The sequence below is a fragment of the Gossypium arboreum genome, chromosome 10 (assembly GCF_025698485.1).
Source record: "Gossypium arboreum isolate Shixiya-1 chromosome 10, ASM2569848v2, whole genome shotgun sequence".
Taxonomy (NCBI): Eukaryota; Viridiplantae; Streptophyta; class Magnoliopsida; order Malvales; family Malvaceae; genus Gossypium; species Gossypium arboreum.
The window spans coordinates 11,703,179-11,726,638 of NC_069079.1; the positions used below are offsets into that span (position 1 = coordinate 11,703,179).

At 31.6% G+C, this 23,460-nt stretch overlaps 3 protein-coding genes and 1 long non-coding RNA gene across 4 annotated transcripts; 1 reads left to right on the forward strand and 3 right to left on the reverse strand.

Moving 5' to 3' along the window:
* Nucleotides 1-5,036: 5,036 nt before the first annotated feature.
* On the forward strand, nucleotides 5,037-7,675 carry LOC108487968 (exocyst complex component EXO70B1-like). The gene has a single exon (XM_053019861.1). The coding sequence runs from the start codon at nucleotides 5,221-5,223 to the stop codon at nucleotides 7,453-7,455; it is 2,235 nt and encodes a 744-aa protein (XP_052875821.1). The 5' UTR covers nucleotides 5,037-5,220; the 3' UTR covers nucleotides 7,456-7,675.
* A 2,680-nt stretch (nucleotides 7,676-10,355) lies between these two features.
* Nucleotides 10,356-11,512, reverse strand: LOC108488375 (uncharacterized). Its single transcript, XR_001871741.2, has 2 exons — nucleotides 11,123-11,512; nucleotides 10,356-10,668 (listed from the first exon to the last, which is right to left on the reverse strand). It is a non-coding gene; the product is annotated as an uncharacterized LOC108488375 (long non-coding RNA).
* A 3,523-nt stretch (nucleotides 11,513-15,035) lies between these two features.
* Nucleotides 15,036-17,052, reverse strand: LOC108487637 (omega-hydroxypalmitate O-feruloyl transferase-like). The gene is made up of 2 exons (XM_053019803.1): nucleotides 16,296-17,052; nucleotides 15,036-16,208 (listed from the first exon to the last, which is right to left on the reverse strand). Exons 1-2 carry the CDS (start codon nucleotides 16,734-16,736, stop codon nucleotides 15,351-15,353), a joined length of 1,299 nt encoding a protein of 432 aa, XP_052875763.1. The 5' UTR covers nucleotides 16,737-17,052; the 3' UTR covers nucleotides 15,036-15,350.
* A 3,668-nt stretch (nucleotides 17,053-20,720) lies between these two features.
* LOC108488570 (uncharacterized) lies at nucleotides 20,721-22,760 on the reverse strand. The gene is made up of 2 exons (XM_017792859.2): nucleotides 22,131-22,760; nucleotides 20,721-21,736 (listed from the first exon to the last, which is right to left on the reverse strand). Exons 1-2 carry the CDS (start codon nucleotides 22,653-22,655, stop codon nucleotides 21,068-21,070), a joined length of 1,194 nt encoding a protein of 397 aa, XP_017648348.1. The 5' UTR covers nucleotides 22,656-22,760; the 3' UTR covers nucleotides 20,721-21,067.
* Nucleotides 22,761-23,460: the final 700 nt, after the last annotated feature.

The window sequence follows — 23,460 nt, forward strand, 5'->3', positions numbered from 1 at the left end:
CCTGCCACATGGTTGTATGGCAGCCCATGTGGGTTACACGACTGTGTAGGATGGTCCAGCCTGTGTGGCTTTTGTGACTTGCTCCAATTTTTCAATTTTCACCCGTTTTTCGCTCATTTTGTTCCCAAATACTCTTCTAAGTATAAAAACATGAATTTAAAAGATTAGGAGCATAAAATTCACCATTAACATCAAATAAGCATCTAAAAATGCATTAAGAATGAGATTAAAACATGTTACTTTTAGCACCTATCACATGTTTTCCAATTGAAGGACAAAATTCATTCAAAAATATCAGTGAGTTTCTTGTGATATGTTGCAATATGATATAAGATGGCTTTCTAAAAATTTTTACAAGGGTGGGAAAAGCATAAACGTTGTTCCTTTGAAATTGTGACTCCAAATATGAATTCTTCTCATCACATCATCCATAATCTCTCCCATTAAAAATAAGACACATCATCTTTTTTTTCTACATTATATGTACAGTCGAACTAAACTTCCAAACCACTTTCCTTTTTTTTTCTTAAAAAATATTTATCAAAAAATAAAAATAAAAATTAAGATTTATTTATTTTTACAATAAAAACAAATCCGGAAACTCAACATTGTCCTCCAAGATATCACTTCATCAGAAGCAAAATCTTTAGCTTCAAAGCACCTCTCAATCACAAGTTTTAGCTTTCTTTTTATATTTTAAACATAATTAAATTATATTGCTTTTATATTATCTTCTCTATTTGGATTGTACGTGGCATTATTTGTTGAATTTAGTTTAATTCTGCCAAATTTTGTATGGACAAAATTCAATTTCAATCATGATTGCGTATATAAAAGCAAATTATATGAGATATATAATTAAGATTCACGGTCAATATATTACTTTTATTTTCTAATTTTACGCTTTATTCTTCAGTATAGAATTGTGTTTTTATTTTTGTGTGATTAAAATCAATGATTTTTAATTTTTTTTCAACTCCTTCAAAGAGTTGTAGTGGGCCTATTTTGCTCGGGCCCAAACTAAAAACTCAAATGCAAAATATAAAACTAAAATAAAAAATAATAATATTAATGGTCTAATATCAAAGTCCAGTTATATTTATAGGCCCTAATGACCCAATAATCAGAAAACCCTAATAGCTCAAAAACTAAACTATTTTTACCAAAAAAACCTAGCCGCATGTCTGTGCTGCGCCGCCTCTCTGCGTGCGATTTGACACCCCTTTGCCACCACCACCATCAGCCACTCCGCTGCCACTGTCACCTGCAAACAAGAACAAACACGCAACAACAGATAGTAAAGAAACAGTAGCAAACAAAAGTAAAAAAACAAACAGAATATTGTAACTATTTGGCTATAAAAAGCCACGAAAACATCAATGTATTTTTTTTGGACACAGAAAGATATAAAAAAAAAAGGTAATCGAAAAACAGTAAGAAGATTTCTGAAAAGGTAGTCTTTTTATATTTCTTTGTTTTTCTATTTTATTATTTTTTTAGAAAAAAAAACACAAAAATAAGGGAAAGTCAAAGACTCATTGGGTTTTTCGCATCCCGCCATCGTGAGTGGCCGAGGACTGCCATCTCTGATGAAAGATGGCACCTTTTGGGCTCGGGGAGTCAAAAAAGAAAAAAAAATAGGCCACTTTTGTACTCTCCGGCCATCTTGGACGACGGCGCCGTTCAGGGTGACTGGTGGCTGTCACGATGGCTGGAAATCGGAGAGGCCAGAGAGAAATGAGAGCTTCTCAAAATTTTTTTTAAAAACTAAACAGAATTGAGGTTTTTTTTAAAAAAATTGACTTTTATAGATATTGTAAAATGACGTTGTTTAGGGCTGGCTTCAATAGTCCCAAAACGGCGTCGTTTTGTCCTTTGACCCGAGATCGGACCCAAGACCCCCCAAGATTCGCATATTTTTAGACTAAGGGTTTATTTACCCTTTCAGTCCTTCCGCTTTTGGACTCTTTTTTAATCTGGTCCTTATTTTAGTTTTTTTTTTCTTTTTTAAATTTACCCATTTAATTTTTGTTTTTTTTTTTATTTTCGTCCTTTGACTATTTAGTCTCCAGGGAACGCTGCGTTTAAGGGACAAGGGGATTATTGCCTAATTGATACTTGTCTTTCCTTCACGCATTTGATTTTAATTCCTTACCCTATTTTATTGTTTAATTTGTTTATTTTATTATGATTTTTACTTTAAAATTTTGTTTAGACCCTAATTTGGTCCCTTACTTTCGAACTTTTATATTTTATTTTCCTTTGTATTTATTTATTTATATATTTATACATTTATCTATTTTTGTGTTTTTCCTTTTTTTTCTCACTATTATTATTATTTTATTTTTTATTATTTATTTATGTATTTTATTATAAATTGCACCCTTAATTTCATTTACATTTTAATTTGGTCCTTTATTTTCAATATTTTATAAACTATTTTCCTCTATATTTATTTATTTATTTATTTCCTTATCCTTATTATATTAAAATTGGTATTCTCTCCTTTTTATGTGCATATTTTGTCACTATTATTATTGTTATTATCATTGTTATTATTTATTTTATTATTTATTTTTTCTTTGATTGTTCATATTAGTATTAAAGTAGTATATATTATGTGATTATCGCCGTCATTATATGTATTATAAATTGTTTTATTAGTATATTCATATTCTTGTTATTTATTAGCGAATTTTATTCATACATCATTGTTCCATTTTCTACATTACCATTTTATCTTATTTCATTAAAATCACATCATGAAGCACGTTTAAACATATTTACCCATAGTTGTTTTTATACTATACCCCCAAATAAAATAAATACCCATTGTTTTAAATTTTACATATGTTATTATAAAAAAAGGGAAAATTTTAAAAATAGGCAATATTTCGTATTTGGAGATTCGAGGAATCGTGCCCTAATTTACTAGGTTTTCGATTTTCTTGTTGAATTTAAATGACCAAATATTCTTTTAAAATTAAAATACATGAGATTTAATATAAAAATAATAATAAAAGGCAAGCTTATTTTTGAGAATTCGAGACGTCGTGTCCTAACTTACGAGATACGACCTTTTGTTACATAGAGATAAGAAAGCCTTTTACTTACGTTTTGATCTATTTAAGGGATTTTACTAAAAAATATATACATTAATACAAAGAGGGATAGTATTTTAAATTCTTTTCGAGTTTTCAACTTTCGACATTAAGACATTAATTAATCAATTAGGCACCAATTTTGGGCGTTACGAGGGTGCTAATCCTTCCTCGTATATAACCAACTCCCGAACCCATTCTTGAATTTTGTAGACCCAAACCGTTGTTTTAATAAATCGAACCTCTTATTAAAACGATCAAATTACAAGGTGACCCGATCACACCTCTTAAAAGTGATTGGTGGCGACTCCTATTTTCATTTTAAAATAAAAAGTCGATTTTTCAAAAAAAATGTTTCAACAAAAGATATCTACAAAAGTCAGCTTGATCAGTTTTAGTAAGTAAAGATAACGTTATTAATTCGATGGTTAGTGTTGGTATATGTCCTACATATGTTTACTTTTACATGTCAAATGAAGTAGGTGGAATGGAAAATATTGTGTTTACAAAAAGATATTGTTATAATTACATTAACAAACAGATGACGATGATGATTGAAGTCGAGAATGGTCAAAGTCAAAGCAAGTGAAGATCCAATGTTTTTTTACATAGTTCAAGTGGATCAAGAAAATTAAATAACAAACTTCTTTTAGATAGATGGTAGATCAAGAATTGATTATGATCAGTTTGGAGATGTTGGTTTTTGACACAACTTATCATATAAACAAATATAATTTGGTATGTGCTTCCTTTGTAGGGATTAATCATCATCGACAAATTGTAATGCTTGGGTGTGCGTTTTTGTTAAATGAGACTACTGCTTCTTTTGCATGGTTGTTGAAGTCTTTCTTGCAATCAACGGGTAATCAGTCACCAAAGACTATAATGACTGATTAGGATCATGTAATTAACAAAACAATCGAATAAGTCTTTCATGATTCATGACACATTATGTTTATAGCATATTTCTAAGAATGCTCCTTCACATTTTGGTAGTCTCCGTACAAATGTTGAGTTCCATGCTTTGTTTTATAAGTGTCTGGAAAGTTGGGAGTCTGGAATTAGAATTTGACGAAATTTAGGGAGTTAATTGAAAAGTTAGTATTAACTATTTTGATTAATTAATAATATTGTAAAAATATAGATATCAAATTATATTAAAATTAAAATATAAAGATAAGTCTCGATTTAAGCATATTAAAAATTAAAATTAAAATAAATTATTTTTATAAAATGAAAAACAAAAAATAGTATAATATAAATATATAGATTTGTGTAATATTTACATAGAGATTTTACATTGTGGACATATAAAAAGCTTTGAATCCATGTAGAAATACTTGTTAGGCAGCAAAAAGGAGGATTAATAAAAAAAGAGAGAGAAGTAAAAGCTTGACGAAACATTGGCACTGCAAAATATAAGCTACTAGATGATGGCCCAATTAAACTCTATATGCCACCCAAGTATTGGTATCATCAATGTCGTCTTGGAAACTCATTGTCTCACCTTCATATGTCAAGATAAAACCTTAACTTACCAACACTTAGCTGTTTAATATTTCTACATAAAAAACTAAAGTTTTGAGTTTTTAATTATCTTATAAGTATTTATCATGTGTGAATTAAGTAATAGAAGTTGCATAGAACATCAACTTAATCAACTTAAATCAAGTATTTTATGCATATATATATACATATTTATATATGAGACATTAACTCAATCAACTTAAATCAAGTGTGAATCAAGTAATAGATGGGGTTATATATATATATAAGAAATAAATACTTAAAAAATCCCGTTAGAAGAAGCGAAGAAGCAGGGGAAAAAAGATGCCAAAATAGGGGTAATGGGGCACATTGCATTGGTCAACCCTCCTAAAAACGGATCAATCAACTCTTTCCTTATCATGTTCCACAACAATTTCCTGTCCCTACATTTCCCCCACCACCATGACCATTTCTATTTCAATTCATAGAAATTAAAAATTAAAAACTACACCAAATTAATTCCTTTCTTTTGTAAAAAAAGAATATAGAATGCAACAATAGTTTCCTCCTTCGTATCTTCGTTTTTTTGTGGCCTTTCCTACTACTTTTTTCTTCTTGTAAAAACTTAGCCATGGAAAAGGATGAAAAGTCATCAAGTTTTAAAATGGCAGATGGCGACGAAAACAAGTCCGAAGTTGACAATGAAGAAGAAAAGGCAGCTGCAGATGAGAAAGAGGAACCAGAGGGAACTGAGACTGATAGAACTGAAACTGAAGAAAAGCCTCAAGAGGCAGAAAATGAAGGAGGCGAACCTGAAGAACCTACTCCTCCACCATATACCCTTGAAACAGCCTTTGAAGATATTGAACATTTCTTGTCAAATCTCTCCACCATGTTGAAGGAGAAGGAGGAGGAGAAGATAGAGAAGGAGAAGAAGAAGAAGGAAGAGGAGGAGGAGAAGGAGAAGAAGAAGAAAGAGGAGGAGGAGGAGGAGAAGGAGGAGGAGGAGAAAGAGGAGGAGGAGGGGAAGGAGAAGGAGGAGGAAGGAAAGGAGGAGAAGAAAGAGGAGGAAAAGGAGGAGAAGGAAAAGGAGGGAGTTGAAGATGAAGGTTTAGAGATCCCGGAGTTCATTGAAAAGTATTTGGATCTTCTTGAAGAGAAAATATCTAAGCTTGAATCCACTGCTGCTGAGACAAAAGTGAAGGGGCAACAACCTCCCGAGGATGATCCATTGTTTTTCAAAGTTGTTAGGCAGATATTAAGGCTGTATAAGGATCTATCGGCACCCATCAAACCAGAGTCCAAGCAGGGCCCTTTAATCAACCGCATTTGTGGGATCCATTTTCGTGCTTTGTGTTATCTGGAGGACGAATTCAAGTATCTCCTGGAAGAGTTAAGAAACGTGGAACCTGTTCCTAAACAAGAGGTTGCAGCAGCAACAGCTGCAGATCAAGGCACTGAAGCTGGTGAAGGCGAAGATAAACCTGCTGAGGAATCCAAGTTACAAGAGTACTCTGACCAAGTTTTGGCCTACATGAATAAAATAGCAATGGAGATGATCTCGGGAGGACATGAGTTTGAATGTCGTGAGATTTACATGACCTGTAGGATGCATATAATTGGGGAGACCTTGAAGAATCTTGGGTTCGAGAAGATTAGTATAGATGATGCTCAAAAGATGCCATGGGAATTATTGGAAAGGGAAATACCTCCATGGATCACCATCTTTAAACAATGTGCCAATGTCCACTTCCCTGCCGAGCGCAAGTTGGCTGAAACAATCTTCTCCGGTCATCCTTCTTTATATGAAACAATCATCACTAACCTTGCACGTGGCTTGTTCATCCAATTTCTCAATTTCCCTGAAGCAGCTGCCTTTTGCAAGCTTACCACGGAGAAGCTCTTTAAATTTCTCGATATGTACGAGGCCTTGCGCGATAATCTTTTTGCCATTGATAGCGTGTTTCCCCAGGAATGCGCTAATGAACTCAGGACGGAAACAACGACATGCCGTTGTAGGATCGGTGAATCTGCGATTTGCATATTCTGTGATCTTGAGAATTCAATCAAATCGGATACAGGCAAAACCCCAGTTGCTGGCGGAGCGGTTCATCCGTTAACCCGCTACGTAATGAATTATCTCAAGTATGCATGCGAGTACAAGGATACAATAGAGCAAGTCTTCAAAGATCATTCCAAGATTGAAAGAGCTGATTCAACAAGCAGGCCTCGGGATTACGAGAGCCGCTCATTAAAGTACAAGAAGAATGATGCCGGAGAAGATCGACCCCCATTTCAAGAGCAGTTGATGAGAATCATGGATTTGTTAGATTCAGCTATCGAGGCGAAGTCAAAGCTTTACAAGGATATTTCATTGAGCTGCATCTTCATGATGAACAACGGACGTTACATGTTGCAAAAGATAAAAGGAACAGTAGAGCTCCACAAAGTGGTAGGGGATAATTGGTGCCGCAAAAGATCGTCTGATGTTAGAAACTACCATAAGAGCTACCAAAGAGAGACGTGGACCAAGCTGCTGGGTTGCATAAGCAATGACGGACTGAATGTGCGGGGAAAGGTGGTGAAACCGGTGCTGAAAGAGAAATTCAAAAGCTTCAACGCCATGTTCGATGAAATACATAGGACTCAAAGCACTTGGGTGGTGTACGACAAGCAACTGCAATCAGAGCTGAGGGTGTCCATAGCATCAGTGGTGATACCAGCCTACAGGTCATTCTTGGGTAGATACTCTCAATACTTGGATCCTGGACGACAAACGGAGAAGTACATCAAGTTCCAGGCTGAGGATATAGAGACTTATATTGATGATCTGTTTGATGGAAACCCAGGGGGCAAGAAAACATAATTAATTCAACATTTATAATTAAGAAAAAAAAGAAATTCAACTTATTTAGCCTTAAAAATGTTTTTGTACCAAGAAAACAATTGGTTAGTGTTTTTTTATTGATTTAGACAGCAACTTAAGCTGCTTGGGTTGGATGGTATGAATTAAATGTGCCATCATAGAGAAGAAACATGCATTTTTTTTTAATTTTTTTTGTAATTCAATTTCGTTTGTTCTTGCATGTATTATTTTTCATAATTAGTATCTCACACAAATATATGTGAAGAGCATCATGTTCAATGATGAACTCTATGATTTGTGGTTAGTGATTGGCTAACACAGAATATACTTTCAACTCTTTATTAATTATGACCTAGCTTCTTCCTAGTTCTATTTTCTTTTTTATCCTCCTAAAAGTTTAACTGTTGGCAAATCAACAATCTAAGGCTGGATATCCACCGTATGGCAATTATGGAAACATAGGAATGCAGTATATTTCTCTAATACAAAATCATGGTGAATTCAACTTGGCTTTTCAAACACAACAGACAACAGAGCTTATCAGCACAACAATGACGCAATCTAATCAAAATCATTGGTGCTACTCAACCCCTGACATCGACCAAAGAATCCAACTACAACCGTACTATGGTATCCTTTCTCTTCGGTACAACATAAACACATCAAACTATGGTGTAGCACCTGCAATCCATGGCATCAACCCTAATCCTGTAAAATTAATTTGCTACCACTTACCAACGATCAAGCAAACACCATGTCAAACTGCTCCTTGCTCGATATCTTTTATGGCAACTCAGAAGACTACGCATCCAATGCTGTCGGGTGTATTACCCAACCAAGAAATGGGAAAAGAATTTCATCGAGAAAATACAGGTTCAATGGAAATTAGCCCTGATAATGGCTGACATTAGATACATTGCCAAATATATCTCCTTGGTATAGGACATACGACGTCAACCACTGGCCATAAAGGAAGAGCAACAGCAGTTACTTGTCCACATAACCGACTTACTTTGTTTAGTTATGTGATTTTGTTTTGTAGCGAAGAAAAAAAAAGGAACTATTGGCTTGGGTGTTAGGAATATACAAATTTGTTCGATGATTCACAAATGGTCCATTTATTTTGGTTTTGCCTAATCCATTTCAACAACTATAGAATTCAAGTTCTCCTAATTTTATACCCACAACTCAAATTCTGTTACACGGGACACTTATTAATTTATTTTAAACTCTCAAAGGAGAAAAGTGATTTTTATTTTTTTTATTTCAGTTTTAATTATTATGGATGTGCTTTTATTTATACTAGTTTTAACTCACCCCAACCACATCATAATATATGTTTTAAATAAATATTAAAGAGCCCTATTTGCTTTTTTTTTTTTTCACTTAATTGGATACTTGAATTGTTAAAATGCATTAAAAATGCTCTTTGACATTTAACTGATAAAGTTAATTGTCTCTAATATTTTTCCTATTAAAGCCACCCCGTGCCACAATCCTGACGTGACATGTGTCAAAAAAATAATAGAAAATAATAAATTTTAATAAAAAAATTTAAAAATTATAAAAATGCATTAATAAGGCCCTTTAACCATTAACTTCAATCGTTGACCGTTAAAATTAATAGTCTCAATTTTTTTAGTTAAAATCATCACGTGTCGCAACATAACTTGATATGTGGCGAAAAACGATACAAAATAAAAATCAATAAAAGTTATAGAAAAATATAAAATACTTCTTTTGATACCATAATTTTATAATTCTTTTTACTTAATTTTATATTTCTTTATAATTTTCTTACGACTTTATAAAATTTTATAATTTTTCTATATTTTTATTTTTTTACTATTTTTCTAATTACTAATATTTTTTATTAAAATTTAATATTTTTTAATTATTTTTGTCACATGACACAGCTTGGTTGCGCCATATGATGGCTTTAATTGAAAAAAATTAGGGGCGGTTAACTTTAACGATCAATTGTTAAAGTTAACAGTCAAAAGTCCTTTTTGATGTATTTTGACAGATCAAGTACCCAATTGAGTGGGAAAAAAAAGCAGAGACTTAATTACTTTTTTTTTTTAAAAAGTTTGAAGGTCTTTTTTATGCATTTTAAAAATCTAAATACCCAATTAAGTGCAAAAAAGAAAAAAGCAATGACTTAATTACTTTTTTCGAAAAAGTTTGTAGATTTTTTACACCATTAAAAAAAGATTTAATTTAGTTGGTGTAATAAACTAATCGGGTACTAATTTAGTTAAGAAATGATTAATATAACCATTTTTTAAATAAACATTATTATTTTCATTATCATCGTGGACCAATTCGGTTAAAAATAATTAATATACCCTTTTATTAAATGGGTACGATTATTATTTACATGATATTTTATCTTTTCATATTTTATATAGTTTTTAAAGAAAAAATTAAAAATTAACATGTTTAAAGATTGAACATGTATTTAATGAAATTATAAACAAATTCTTTATCACCACACCAATAATAATTTTTAGTAGATTAAAAAATTAACTTTTAACATAAAATCTTTTCTCTCACCAAATTTTTGTATCCTATACCATTATTTAATCTCCGATTGAGTTGGTGTCACCCTCAATTGGTCACCAACTCAGTTAGAAAAATTACAGAAATGTCATTTCATAATTTTAAAAAAATTATAATTTTTAAAGTACTTTAATCTTTTATTAAAAAATAAAATATATGGTTTTACTTAAATAATATAAAAATAATAATTAATTACCAAAAAGTTATAGAAAACAGGAATTTGCTACAGTGTTATGACGGTGTCGCCTAACAAATTGGCGACACTAGATTATAATGTGATGATCTAAAATATTGAGGGACATAACATGAAATTTTCCGTTTTGGTTGGCAGCTGGATGTAGTCTACCAATTTTACCCGGGCCCATTTAATTTATTTAAATAAACCCAAATAAATAAATACAGTCCAGGATTAAATAGTCCAAAAGTCCATTTACAATTTTTTTAAATTACATAAATAAACACTTAGCCCAATAAACACTTAACCCATAAGGTCCTAAAACCCAACTTTAATGAATCCATATCCTAGCCCAAACCCAAAGGAACACAAAAGAAGGAGAGTTTCAGCAGCAGCTCCTGGAATATACTGGAAGAATACCAGAGGGATGGTTGTCCACGCGAGATCCCCGGGTCATCTTCTCCGTACAATTGAGCCTGCAAAAGAAGACACCAGAAGGAGCCAACAACAGATTTCACAGCAAATGACAATAGAAAAATTGGATTTTTTAGATTTTATTTATTTTGAAAATATGGCTATAAAAGCCGGTGATGTAATCCACAAATGTTTACGCTCACTGGGCACAATATACGTTTACGCATACATACATAATCGAAAAAGAAATCAAGTATAAAGGTGATCTCTAGTTTTTTTTTTTTTTTCCCTCTTTCTTTTCTGATCTATTTTTGGTTTGCTAGATTTCTTTTAATTTATGGATCGACACCAAGGAAAACCCAACGATCTCTGAAATGAAGAGATTTGGGCGAGGGTCGAATGTTGTCCTCAACCTTTTTCTTCTCTATTTTTGTTTGATTTTCAAAGAAGCAGAGCACAATTTAAAGTTTTTTTTTTTCAAGAAAAAAAAAAAGGAAATGAGGTGGATTGGTTTACCAGATCTCCATGATTGCAATCTTCACGGGCAAAGGTTGGGTTGTTAATCGCATGTCGTCGGCCATTAGTCCAATATTGGCTCGTCGTCTGTTAGCCAAATGAAACGCTATCATTTGGGAGTTAATGGCTGCTGCTACTTCTAAAAAATGGTTGAAATTAGGTTATGTTTGAAGGAAAGGGGGTTTAAAATCATTCACAAAGCCAAGTGGCGCTGTTTACAGCATAAAGGTCTGCGCATTGGCCCAAAAGGTGGAATGGATTTGCACCATTTTATTAAATGGAAGATTTGCACGTTAGATCCCCCTCTTGCGCGAGTCTTCAATTTGTGCCCATTTGGCTTACCTTGTATTTTAAAATTTGGCCTGCTAATTTGTGCATCATTTCATTTTGATCCGTGGTTCATTAATGCATTGTGGATGCGAGATATTTACAAATCCAGTCCTCCTACATTTATGTGCATTGAGCATTAATTCATTTTGTAATTGCTTTATTTGCAAATTATCTTCCTTATTTTTACTGTAAGTTTAATTTGGCCTTGAATTGTACGATTGGTTAATTTTTAAATACATTTAATATGTGTATGCCTTAATCCAAGTTAATAATTTTGTTTGTTACATTTGTATAATTATTTTTAGATTATTTTTTTCGCCTCATGTATCCTATTTCTTTAAATATTTTATATATGTTGTATACTAATAATTTTTTTAGCTTTTATAATAACTATTGTTTTGTATATTGTAAAATTCTTTTATATTACATTGTTTTAATACCTTATTAATAAGTGTTGTTAATATATTTATATACATAAATTATTTAAAATGTTTTTTAACTTATGCTTAATTTGCATGTCCTTATGTACATATATGATACTGTTTTGGAAATCCATCTTTGTATTCATAAAATTGTTATTTTAAAATATGTCTCCATATTATGTTATCCAAGTATGTTGTTCAATATTTCTTCTAAATATTTTTAAGTAAAATGGTATGTATGATAATATAATTTCACATGTATTTATTTTTATACATAAGTTTTAAATAAAAATATATCATATGTGTAATACCTTACCATGAATTATTATTTCTTCATATTTTGTGTATTATTTAAGTTATTATTAAACATATATTTAGAACTTATATTTAATTTGCATCTATTATTAAAGCCAAGATATTCTTATACATATATATAGATTTTAATAAACTTGTAATTAATTGTGTTTTTAAAATTTATTACGTATATAATTTATGATAAAATTAAGTTAATCTTATAATTCATATTTTAATTAAATAATATTTTGACATACAATTATTTCTAACATTTCTTCACATGTATATAACCCATATTAAATTATTTTTACTATAGTACATGTTAATATTTTCAGATAACCTTATGTAAACATTTTTCTATGCATATATCCTATTTCAAAGTTATTTATGTGTATAATATATTCCTTTTAAGAACCAATTTTAAATCACATTTATTGTATACGCTCTCATATTTCATTATCCTTATACGTATTATTTATATGTTCCGTCACTCTAAATCAATTTTTTCATGTAAAATTATATTATTTCTTTCCAAATTCTCTTTATAAACATAATTTTATAAATACATATCACTAAATTTATGTGAAAATATAGTTTTGCCTTTTGAAGATGACCTTGTTTTTTAGAAATTTTTGTTACTATATAACTTATATATTTACTTTGTATTATACTTAATTTTACTTGTATATACATGTTTCATAAATTTATTATGTATATTATTTTATATCATGTATTGTCATTCCTTCATATTTAGTACATTATTTAAGTTATTTTGTGGATTACCAATTTTGAATGAATTTGTATTTTAAATATTTCATATATAATTTGATTTGAATTTTGTATTTTATAATAACTATTTCAATAAACATGTATCTCGAGTTTTTATGCAAATAAACATGTTTTTGAGCAAATTTCCAATTTTCTGTTATTTAAAAATTATGAAATAAGGCAATATCTAATGTTTGGGGAATTCGAAAAATCATGCTCAATCGTACTGGGTATAACCTTTTCCGGTGAACTAAATATTTAGATAACCTTTTATAATTTTAATGTATAAGTTTTTCAAAAGTCGAAAATCGATCGCATCTTAAAGGTATAAGGAATCATATTCAATCGTACTGGATATGAAACAGCATGTCTTTGAAACGAGAGATTTTTTACCGCTAATTTGAGCTATTCAAACATTTTTAAAAAAATCATACTCCGAAAAATTTTTCCTTTAAAACTTTTGATATACGGACAGCAGCAAATCAATTTGGTACCAGTTTTTGGGCGTAATGAGGGTGCTAACTCTTCCTCATGCGTAACCGATTCCCGAACCCGTTTTTTATTTTACCTAAACCAAATTCATTTTTCATTGAATAAAACGTTTTAATAGGTGGTCCAATCACACCTAAATCAAGAGATTGGTGTCGACTCCGCATTTTTGTTTTCAAAAGTCGATTCCCATTGTTTTCAAAATAAAAAAAAGGGTTTCGACACTGGAAAAAGAGCCTTAACTGTGGCGGCACCAAATTTTAAATGGATAAATTGCTTCATAAGCCCCTTATTTATTATTTCTTTTATTTCCTTCATAAACCTCTTTTTTATTATTTGCTTTATATATAATTCACAGTTTCATACTCCATGCAATTCAACCACACAAAAACACTGCACTTTTTTGGGTCATTATTTCTTTTGTTCTCAAACCCCAGCTTCAAGCCTTGAATTACAAACAAAAACATAACTTGACAATGGAGAGCCATTTTGATTAGGGGCCATAACAAGTATAGTTTCTTTATGTAATAACCAGCCTTGTTTTACAGAATACCTCAGGAAAGTGCTACCCCCTAGAACTGCAAAATAAATGTAAGTATGTAACTTCCCTATAGGGTAACTGATGTATATTTTAAAAATGAATAGATGCATTCAAGGTTAATTATCCCCCTACCAAAGGCATATATAATTGATCCACTCATCTCAGCAAAAAAATAAAACACGAAAACAGTGACTGCAATGGACTTACATCATTGTTGTTATGACATGATATGCGAAAACAACATTGATGCTTGCATAGGGAACACTATAAGTCATAAGGGCAAGACACCTTCCTAGTTCTTAGGCTCAAAGTGGCGAAACAAGAGTTATGCCAAAACACGTAGTGCCAGGCACAAATCATGAAAGTAGGTTGAATTGCATGGAGTATGAAACTCTGAATTATATACGAAGCAAATAATAAAAAAGGGGTTCATAAAAAAAATAATAAATAAGTGGAGCTTATGAAGAAATTTATCCATTTAAAGTTTGGTGCAGTCACATTAAGGGTTTTTTTCAGCTGCCAAACAAAACAGGAAATTGTATATCAGGTCCCCAAATTTTTAAACGACTCGGTCAGAACACTGTAACAAATGTCTCTTTTTGTAATTAATCTGTTTTCAATACATTTTTCGTAATTAATTATTATTTTTAGATTATTTAGATAAAAAACTCAAAAATATATCTACATGGGATTTGAACTAAATTAATTGCAATAGAAAAACATTTTAAATTTATTATATACATTTTATTGACATACATAATTTATGTCCTATTATTAATTAATTAGTTTTAAATAATATATTTTATTAAAGTTTCCAGAATGGAATTGATATTTTATTAATGTACCGACTCTCTTGAACCCAATATTGTTACTCTTTGGAGTTGTTTTGCTATCTGATGCAAAAATTTGGTTTACTTTATTGCATAAAAGAACAACCACAATGAAACATGTTTCTCTTTTTTAGGTGAACTAACATCTGTGTTTCTCACATGTATGTGTTTGTTTCTCTCCATTTGCCTTTCTTTTGTGTAACACGTATATGTTTATGTGTGCACTTCCGAATAAAGAATTAAATACAACATATGGCATAAGATTTTAATTAAAAAAAAAAAACAAAGATACATAACTTGTGTGGAAGACAAATTCAAATTGATCATGTGCCTCCTCTAAAACCACCCTAAATTTAGCCATGGATTTTCAGCTTTGATGTCCCATTGACCCCATACCAGCTTTACTTGGTATTTGATCAGGCCTCATTTGCTCATCAGCTGCATGTCCAAGGACGAACATATATAGTAATATACCACAAAGACATTTGAGTACCAGAAAAAAGTAATGAAATAGAAGAGAGGGTATAACGACATTAATTTAATATTCTTGTCATCTAAATCTTCATCTGTTCTTGGAAGACCTTCATAGCAGAAGCTGGCAATCCTAAAAGAACATTTATGCTTTTCCTCTCTTTACCGTGAGATAAGAACAAGATTACTTCCTTCTCCGGCAGTGCAACTGGTCCGGATAGAACAGGCTCTCCCCATCCGAAATCTGTTGTGTGGAAAGATAGCCTAGACCATGTGGTGATGAGGAGGGTTGATGACAAAGATGGTCTAGCTCTTGTCACCTCGAAGTAATCTATGGCCGACCTCATATAATCATCTGTAACCATCTTAATTGCGTCCTGAATCAGCCCCACAGCATGTGAGAGTGGTTTCTCTAATAACTCGCCTGCTTGGCTTATGGAATTTGTCAATACTATGCCATTGCCGAAGTAGCCTTTTGGTAGAGGTGGATTGAACTTAGGCCTGCCATCAACGGCAAAGAGAAGCTTGGTTTGTTGGTCAGGCAGCATGTTAAGTGCCTTGGTGCGAGCCCTCCACACGAATGCCGAAAGAGCTTCGAAAGTCGTGCATTTTTCAAGATCCCCGTTTCCCATAGCGTCTTTCTTTAGTTTCTCGAGCTTCTCAGGCTCGAAACAGAAAGATCTATAAAGCATTTCATCTTTGTAAAGCTCATTAGTGTTGGACTTGTCCTCTATTTCAGCAAATTCCTGATGCAGGTGCTCTATCTTAGGTTGGCTTCTAGCTTTCAGAATGGCTCTGTCGGAGAATGGAGGGATACTTAGCGGCAAACCTCGTGCGGTTTCACCCCATGAATTGACAAACTCCATAGCACCAATGCCATCAAACATGCAATGGTTCATGCACAGTCCAAGCACAAATCCCCCGCATTGGAACTTGGTCACCTGAATTAAAATTTCACATGAGTATTGGAAATAATTCAATGTTGAGTACAAGTACAATAGACTAGACTTTGTAATTAATCTACATACCTGAGCCACTAGAAGTGGCATCTCTAGTATACTTTTTGCACCGGGAATGTCATAAACCAACTTCCCAAGACTCTCAGGATCAGGCTTTGTTATGTCACCAATCTCCTCCATCTTACAGTTAGCTTCGGCTTCAACAAAGACAGCCCCTTCGCCGGTGCAGTCAACAATCAGTTTCCCTTCCGAGCTGATTGTTAGCCGCCCAGCAAGGGGATAGTAATGGGAAAGAACCTTCCTTAAAGCATCCTTGATCACTTGAGCAGCATTTCCATTCCCTTTCTCGTCTGACTTAAAGCAATATATGGTGCGAACAATCACTGCAATGTTTTGGTCAAGGTTGGAGAGAAAGTAAAGACCCTTTTCCGTGTCTTCAGCGGGACAAACCAGGGTCGGCTCTCCTTGCTTCACACTAAGCAGGGACACTTTGCCATTGGACTTCTCCATTATAGCACAACCTTCAATAGTTTCTGCACCCTAAATCATAAATAAGAAATATGATCAGACGATACATCTATTAACCTGAGAAACGAAACTAAGCATATCTAATGGATATGAATGCAGAAACGTAGTATTCTGAGGAAACAAACCATGTGAAAAAGCTGGAGGAGAGTAATGAGATATTAAGTTTGCAGAGTAAACTGAAGAAAATTGTCAGGTCTCGTAGCTGGAACTTGCAGTAACCAAAAACTAGAAAAATATTGGAACGAGGATTGTAGTAGCTCGATGTCAGTCACAACTTTGTAATGGTATGAATGAATTTGTTAGATATATATATAAGGGAAATTTTAAGACCCGGAGTCACAATTTTAATTTTACTTGTTAAAGGAAATGAAAATGACATGAAAATGCATGTGGCTGCGGTTCATTGGAGTTGGCACAGCTGAAAATAAATGAAAATGATATGAAAAGGGATTGGAGTTGGCACAGGCTGGAAATGGTGAGGAAAACTAGTAAGATATGTGTATAAAGGTACGTTTCTTGCACTGAAGATATTGGTTTTGGTCCATATGGGTTGGGGGTAGGCCACTGGTTAAGGGACCTAACACACCAGACGGAGGAGTCTGTCTACTACGACTGGACTTTGGTTGGTGGGGTTGGCATCCCAATTTTTATTCACTCTTCATCTCATGTACCTCTTGTTCTTTTGCATCACTTTTTTTTTTTTTAAATATTAATATTATCTTTTTATTTTTAAAATATAAAATATACAAAAATCGTTTATCAAAATATTTTTTAAAAAGAAACAATCTCACCATTAATGATGAGATCTTTAGAATATTATTTGGGTGATCTCACTTGGTGGCAAGCTCGTCCTTAATCTTATAAAAAAAACCTTTGTAAATACGCAGTCCCTTCGACCTTTTTAATTAATTTTTTTATTTAAATTTAACTTATAAAATTTTTTTTATGAGTTTTTGTGATGGGTAGAAATTTTTGAAGTATTTTTTTGTTGGTTAATAGACCTTTTTAATGTATTAGTATTATTTTCGAATTGTGTCAAGACTTGTCTTTTATCTTCGATAAAAGTCTTTCAAGTCTTGAAAGGTTTATGATGAGGAGCATACCAAGGCATTGGGTCTATCTACCATGGGAATGCAAATAACTCACAGTGAGGATTTGAACTTTTGCCCCATATATAGCATTAAGGAGTCTTAATGCCTCAAGATACTTCGTCTTTGTGAACCTTTCAATAATTATTGGAGGTGAGAGACAAAACTTTGGTATGATCCAGAAACAATATTGACCCATTAAGAGGTCCATTAGTTACAGACTAATGATACTTCAAAGATTTTTTCTACAAGAGTTTGACCAACTCTCAACAAGTTTAAATTAAAAGGATTGTCACTTCGAGAGTTTGTGAAAAAATACATTTAAACTTGTTTAAACCTATCTCTAATTTTTCAGCTTGTTGAAACTCAAATATTAATTTGATAATTAACATATTTTACCTTAAGAAAAATTGTTTTTGAAGCATAAGAAAAATAGGAGAGTTTAGATAAAATATGAAGCATGAAAATTTGACTTGAGTCAAACTTAAGGTCTATTTTTTATATAAATTAGACCTAGGGTAAAAATTTGGCTCAAGTCTAACCCAACTTGACCTGAATATTATGTTATAAAATAATAATATATTAATTATATATATATATATATATACTAAATCACTAATGCAATAACAATTAAATCGACGACCAAAACTTAAAAAATTTACTCAACTAAATAATTCAACCCAAAATATAAAATTTTAATATTTATATTTAATACAATAAAATACTTATTATACTTATTTATTTTTTAATATAATAAAATACTTATTGTATTTATGGTAGGATTTTTAATATAAATACTTTTTAATGTGTTGAAAATTTTTATCTTAGTCTTTTTTAGTGGATTTAGTGTAGTATATATATATTTATAAAATTTTAATTTTAAATAAAAATTCATCTAAAAAATTAAATATGGACAAGTCAATGCCAAGCTCAATTTACTTTTCTTAAATCGAGTAAAATTTAAGAAAAAAAACTTATTTTTTAAACTAAACCCGAACTTGTCAGCTTCTAGAGAGGGGAAAATTTTTGAGATAGGTGAGATCAGTTGAACAAATTGTTTATTCATACTGAGTTATTTTCCTTAAACAAATAATTTAAGTAAAACTGGCCACGTAGACCATCATATTGAATTAAGTTACTTTAATGTATTTATAATATATTTAAAAATTTTAATGATAATTCAAACTACTCTCATACTAAAATTTTTGTTATAATAATATATTTCTTTTCATGGTAATATTTTTATGAATAAATTATATTAATTTTATTTAAAATTATATTTCAATCATTAAATTTTCAAAAATAACGTAATAGTCATTAAATTGTTATAATTTTTATATTTACGGAAGAGAGAGAGAACAATGAAGATATGGGATTCTTTTTCTTTGATTAAGTTTGGGTTCCATTGTTGCAAGAAGGTAGAAACAAAATATCAGTTAATTTTATAATTATTTTTAAAATTTTTACATATATATTTTGAAGTTTATTTTTTATAATTTATATACTAATTCTTTTTATTTTTATGATCTTTTAAATGTTTTTATATTTTTATTTAATTTTAATAATTTATATATTTAATTTTTTTTTAAGTTTTAAGAATTTTTATAAATTTTAGTTATAAGAAAAATTTTCAAAAGTAACAAAATAACTATTAATCCTTTAAATTAATAGGCCATGTCATCTCTTGATAGAAGTTTTGGACAGGTGACCAAAGTGTAACAATCTAAAATTTATATAACTAAAACGTAATTTTAAATAAAATTTAGGAACATATAATAAGAGGACAAATATAAAATATGATCACTTATAAGTACTAAATTGTAATTGCTTACTCTATCATAATTCTAAATGGTAATTATATTTTACTAGTTATAAGTTACACCAAATCTATATTTATGTTATAGGTATTATTTACTAAATTATTTTTTTAAAATAATATTTTATTTAAATTCAAGTAATTCTTTCATCATTTTAGATTTAAATCATTTTTATGTTCGGTTAAATGATTTTAAGTCTGTTGCCTTTTTATGATAAAATTAAATGAAATCATATTTGAAATGATCATATCATATTCTTTTATTCGAATCAAAGTTAATATATTAAATCAACACTTTAAAAGATAAAATTAATAGTAATAAAATCTTTGGCCTTAGTGTGAATATTGTTATGGCGGCTTACGTTCTTAAAATAAACTAGAGATTTTGAAAACCACATATTTAGAACACATATATGTGTTTAAAAACAACATCTAATAAATAATAAAACATTAAAAGCTGTAAGCTTTGGTTGAGTAGTAAATTTAATATTTTACTGACCTAATTTTTGCGGATTCAAATCCCTTATAAGCATATTTGTTTTGGTTTTTGTTAAAATGAAAAGACTAAAATATCATCGAATAATATGATTTTTTTTATAATTACGAGAGAATATTTGTTTAATTTCCTAACTGAGTTGGTATCTAGAGTTTTATTAATAATTTAAATAGGTAAGTAATAATATATTTAATCATCTAAAATCTTGGGCCTTAAAAATTTCCTAAAGTAGAACCCCATGTGATGGCCTAATGGTCAAGAGTTTTCACCGCCCTAGATATAACCTGGGTTCTAGTCGCGTTGGTTGCTCGGGCTATACCCTGTTATTGTAATTCAAAAAAAAAAAATCTTAAAATAAACATTATCTTCAAGGATTAGTTGTAGTCTAACTACTTCCAAGGAGTGATGGCTATAATATTTTTCTAGTAGGGTATTGTTTGATAGCATTAATTAAGAATCGGAACTGGTGAACTAAGCAAATAAGTATTGTTTTTAGACACCAAGTTGGTTGAGATGTTGCCATCCATCCTCCACCAACATACCTAAACTAAACACTGAATTCGAAATTTTATTACCGAGTTGAACCAATAGAGATGTTACTTAGTCTTTGATCACAAACATGTTTCTACATATAGACAACAATCATGTTAACCTAATGCAGTTGAGGTATATAAAATCATCTGTCATAAACACTACCAATCAAAAGAATCTTTCCAATACCAACATCAACTTCCAAAACAACTCTTTCTATTACGATTTGGATAGCATGAATTTTGAATTAAATAATATCAAAATTTGGATGCTACAACACACATGTAGTGTAGATTGTAGAAGCATAACAAGTTAGAGCATGAGTTGCAGATTGCGGTTAGGCTGCTGCTGCTGTAGGATTAGATCAAGTCCCAAACTCCAATTAAAGTAGCCTAAGATGTGTAGTATCATTCAACTGTTTTATCTGCCACCCAGTTTTCCAAGAATGCTGCAGAACAGTCACGGAAGAGTCTTCTATGCAGATCTTATGTGACATTATGGAGCTGCACCCAAGGAGGGCCGTGATGAGGCATTTAATCGGCAGGGAATGTGTAAAAATGCCAACACAAGAGGCTGAGGAGGTGTTGGTGCAGGGAAGAGAGGAAGTCCTGACAGTTAAGTTAGGAAGGCCAGGCTGATTATTGGCTACCCGAGGAGACATTTCATCGTCAGCATCATGTTCGATCATATCCGACACAGTTTTTAGCCTGCTCTTACCAGATTTCTTCTTTGGTTGTCCATGAACTGAGTTGTTTTGAGCACGGGTGCTGTGGTTTGTAGATCGTCGACTCTCATTTTGGTGTAAGAAGAATTCAGTTCTGAACTTTTCAGGAAGACCAAGGACTTTCCCATTCAAGAACTGAATCATTCGAAATTCCAGTTGTCTGAGAGATTCTCCAGCAGGTGCAGAAAAATCATGTTGGTATCTTTCCCTTAGACTCAAAACTTCAGGTGTATATATTTCTGATCTGATGCACCCTTCCCAGTGCCCCATATTCAGATCCATAAGTGCATCAGAGGATTGTATCTTTGCTTCTGCAACATTCATCTCCTGCATGATTTTAAAAGATGTGGAAAAGTAGTTAAGTTTATCAAAATGGGAATGCATGAATCTCACCTTATATAATCATAAATCATGCATGAGGAACCTGTGTATTCGCAGTCATTAATCTTTATTAACTTTGCACACATCAGAGAACCAATCCCTTCCTAGCACATAACCTCACTCTGTTGTTTGATCACTACTTCAAACAGGCATCATATATACTATATCGACCCCGATTAAGAAGTTGTATATCAGTAGATAGATTTGATTCTCTTCTTTCTCAGTTTGCTCAGGGAATATTCTTATATCGAAGAAAATAACAATTAAATCCTGAAAATTTCCTTCTAATTAAACGATTCTATAACCCTCACTTACTTGAATTTAAAAAAGAGGCATTTACCTGACAAACATAAAGAGCCATCGATCTAGCCCGATCCAAGGGAGAGCAATAGATGGCATCAAACCTGATCCCTTGAGAATGTAGGAACACAGCCAATTCCCTGGCTTGGCGTTTCCCATTAGAGGTCATAGCGGCAGCGTCATATCTTCCACCCACAATATCAGGCCTCAAATCCAGCTCACTCTCTCCATGGTTGATCAAATAAACCTCGACCAGCATGCGATCGTCATCCGAAGGAAAATTGCGGGAGAAAACCGGAGGAGGTGGACCAAACGCATTGAAAGGGTCCCACGCTTTGGGTGAGGGACCCATCCGAGGAGTACCAAATGAAGAAAGCTGGGGAGAAAGGGGGGATGTGGATGCATGGCGAGGTGACATTTCGGGTTCTTGTTCGACCACTTCCTTGAGCAAGCCATTGTTTTGGGGTACCCTTATCTTGGATCTTGCTTCATTTTTGTCTTGTTCTTCCTCCTCGGCTTCGTCTTCTTCTTGTCCGGCTACATGTTGGGATTCGGTGGAGCCCATTTTCGAGTAGGTTGTTGTAATGATCTGAAACAGGAAGAGAAGATGAAATGGAGGGGGTCGTGGATTTGAAACAAATACATGGAGCAGGAGTTATTGTTGGATGGGTCGGGTGACTGTTTTTTAATTTGATTTTTACTTTTTCTTTTTTTTTTAAAGTGATTATTACAATTAATATTTTCTTTTTTTATAAAGTGAAAGTAATATTTTTACAACCGTGATCAAACTGGTTAAGTCATCAGTTTATTAGTCTAGTTGATTCATTCGGTTTAATTAAATAAATTGTTAAAAAATTATAATACAAAAAATTTAGTTCAATCGATTTATATTAATTTTCAAATCAATTGATTTAATGCCTTTCCCCAAGCTAGTACCCTAGATTTTTGGTTCAATTGGTCGATTTAATCTAATTCAAACAACTCGAATAGAGAAAAAACTATCCATATATCAAGATTTGAAGTGAACTAAATTAAAAAAAAAAAAAAAAAGTAGGCAAACATATTAATTTTGGAATTATTTATCATTTCAGTTTTCATTTGAAATTTTTACTAAAATGTCATCTATTCCTCCTTATTTTAGACATGTATATATCATTAAGAGAATTTGGAGATGGTTTAGTTTTAGAGGAGGAAAAAGGTTATTATATAAATAATTACTTAAAATAATATTAGTTTATAATTAATTTAATAAAAATAATCATAATTAGTAAAATTCACGATTGACCATAATAAAATAAATAATAGGTATTATTTTATTTTAATAAAACATATATTATAGTTTATTTATGGAGTGTGACTTGTGAGGATAT